A 2560-nucleotide genomic window follows, 5' to 3' on the forward strand; every position below is an offset into this window, starting at 1 on the left:
GTGTCAGTAGAAAGCCATTCTCGGCACATGAAGAGCCAGATGTGTCTGGTGAACAGATTCTCCACTTTGATTCTACTTAAATACCATTCAGGGGACCTGCCCTCATTGTTGTGCCACACGCGGAGGGAATGGATGTCGCCCAAGTCCTTTTCCGTCGCTAGGAGGAAAGTGCAGATGCTTCCTCGGTAGAGGGTTGTAAATTGTGGATGGCTTAAACAGTGCACATGGCTGCTACCTTCGGTTCCGTGCAGTTGGATAAAGACATTGGCCCTGGTGCCAGAACCACAACGGCTTCCTGTAAAAACAGTGACTAGGTAACACACATTATCATAAGGATCGTTATCAAGGAGAACTATCACATGGTTCCTAAGATACTGGTCCGTTTCATCTCTGTGCAAGGCCCAGAATGCCAGGATCAAGTACAACAACATAATGAGAAGTACCGTGAAGAGGGTCACAGGGTTTTGGGTGACGTTCTTGATGACCTCCAGTTGTAGATCCACAGGGTTAGGGACCACGATCACCCTGGCTGTCAAATAGTGGGTACGCAGGCGAAGGTTGGCCTGTTTGATTATATCCAGCTGCCGTTTGGCCCGCCGTGGGTTCTTGCAGATACAGTGCACTCTTTGCCAAGTGGTCTTCTCTCCCACAACGCAGGTATCTTCTCTCCAGTCGCTCTGGATCCCAAACATGTCCAAACACTCAGTGCTGAAAACAGAAATTCTCACCAACTTGTTATTGGCTTTTAGGACGAAACGAGGTGCCTGTAGAACCACAGCGACGGTGCACTCAGAGGAATCAGTTCGCTGAGCTATGACCTGCACCAGGGCTGCGGGGAGGCAGACCACTCGGGCCTCCTTCACCGGACACTCCGGGTCAAACAGGTCACTCTCGTTGGCAATTGGAGGGATTTTATGGGACACCAGGTAGCTGGTCATAAAAGAGCTGGGTGTGATCTCACGGCCCGCGTACACAGCCACCGTGAACAAGACGGACACGTCTGTCAGGATGTGGATCAACACGTCCCTCCCTGCTGCACTGTCCACAACAAAGCTGAACGCCCCTGTCGTCTTTGCCGATGACTCATCCACGGCATAAGGCTCTGAGCTGGGTCCCACCGTGAGATTGAAAGTTCCAAAGCTCAGGTTTTTCCTGATGAGGTACACTTCCACTGCATCAGGTGGGATCTCAATCACGTCACCCGTGACCTCGACTCCTGTCATTCGGAATCCAACCACCTGGGTCAAAATGTTTTCCCCATAATTTAGCCAAGGGAAAGGGTCATCCGCAAATTCACAAAACATCGTGGAAATGGGAGCGTTGGCAGGCAGGCTAGCAACGCTGTCCACATTTACGGTGGGATAAAAACAATTCTGACAGTGCTTCTGGGTGCTGAAGAACTTGGTAACATTCCACTTTTCGGTTTTCTTGACATGCATTTTAAAGTTGGAGGTCCTCAAGGCAGTGGTCTCATTCTCTGGCACCTTCACAGCCAATACCGTGTCTGCTAGAGATTCAACCACGTGGAAAGGCTCCTCGAACACTTCATAATGAACCAGCAGTTTCAGGATGTTAGACAAGGTTGTTAATATTCCAGTGCACACACTTTCTATTTGCTCAGAAGAAATGCTCTTATCTCTCTGATGACTATCTTGGAGGGCTTGGCTTGCTTGCCAAGTCCTCACCGTGGCCAGTTTCTGAGAGAATGCGCTGATCTCAGAGGTTTTCTCTGTTAATTTAGTAATAGTCATGACCACCTGGCTAATATTCACCAAAGTGTTTATAGGAAGAATGAGTGTCTGATTGAAAAGGTGTTCTCGGAGTTTAATTTTGTCAGCTTGCAGACTTGCGTCAGTTTTCATGCTATTCATGACAGAAGCTACTACGTATATTAAATAACTTGCATTTAGAAAATCCTGCTGTTGAAGCAAAGTGGACAGGGAGGAATTTGGTCCCGTGGTGAAGTTGGATAACTCCTCCAGCACAGTCGTTGATGACTTTACGTCAGTGGGAGGCCGCACAGTGGCATACAAGTTCACCTGGGAAAAAGCTCCCAGAGAGGTATTATATGCCTGAGCAATTATTTTCAAGGCATAATGACTGTCCAGCACACCAACGGGGAGAAAGGAAGGGGGCGATGTGGAATTCTTCCCCAAATACAGGATGGATCCAAAGTTATTCTCTTTCACAGAACTGATTTCACCAAAACCATGCACCTCAGGAACTATTATTTTATATGTAAGAACAATGTTCTTCTGCTTGAAATGAGTACAAATGACAACAAACTGAGTAATGAAGGAAATTCCTTTTTCTGGAAGAATTTTGCAGTCTGTGGTTAGAGGGACATGGCGAATAATGAAAGGATACCTTAAGACCAAGGTGAGTCCACTCCAAGTTGCTGCATTTAGAGAAATCCAAAACTTATCTTCCCTGAAACTCCAGAAAGCAAAAGCTTTTATAGACACATAAGCACCATGCCGTCCTGTTGAAGTTTGCCCCGTCCAGTCCAATGCCACCTCCTGACCTGAAGACGTCAGAATGGACCACCGATAGACATCTC

At 47.4% G+C, this 2560-nt stretch overlaps 1 protein-coding gene across 1 annotated transcript; it reads right to left on the bottom strand.

The window, feature by feature from the left end:
• Positions 1 to 5: 5 nt before the first annotated feature.
• Positions 6 to 2552, bottom strand: LOC120859965 (polycystic kidney disease and receptor for egg jelly-related protein-like; the record flags this gene model as incomplete). The annotated part of the gene is made up of 1 exon (XM_040235847.1): positions 6 to 2552. A coding segment is annotated over one exon (2547 nt), but the record flags the coding sequence as incomplete, so codon positions are not given.
• Positions 2553 to 2560: the final 8 nt, after the last annotated feature.

Source organism: Oryx dammah, unplaced genomic scaffold, assembly GCF_014754425.2.
Source record: "Oryx dammah isolate SB20612 unplaced genomic scaffold, SCBI_Odam_1.1 HiC_scaffold_5357, whole genome shotgun sequence".
Classification (NCBI taxonomy): Eukaryota; Metazoa; Chordata; class Mammalia; order Artiodactyla; family Bovidae; genus Oryx; species Oryx dammah.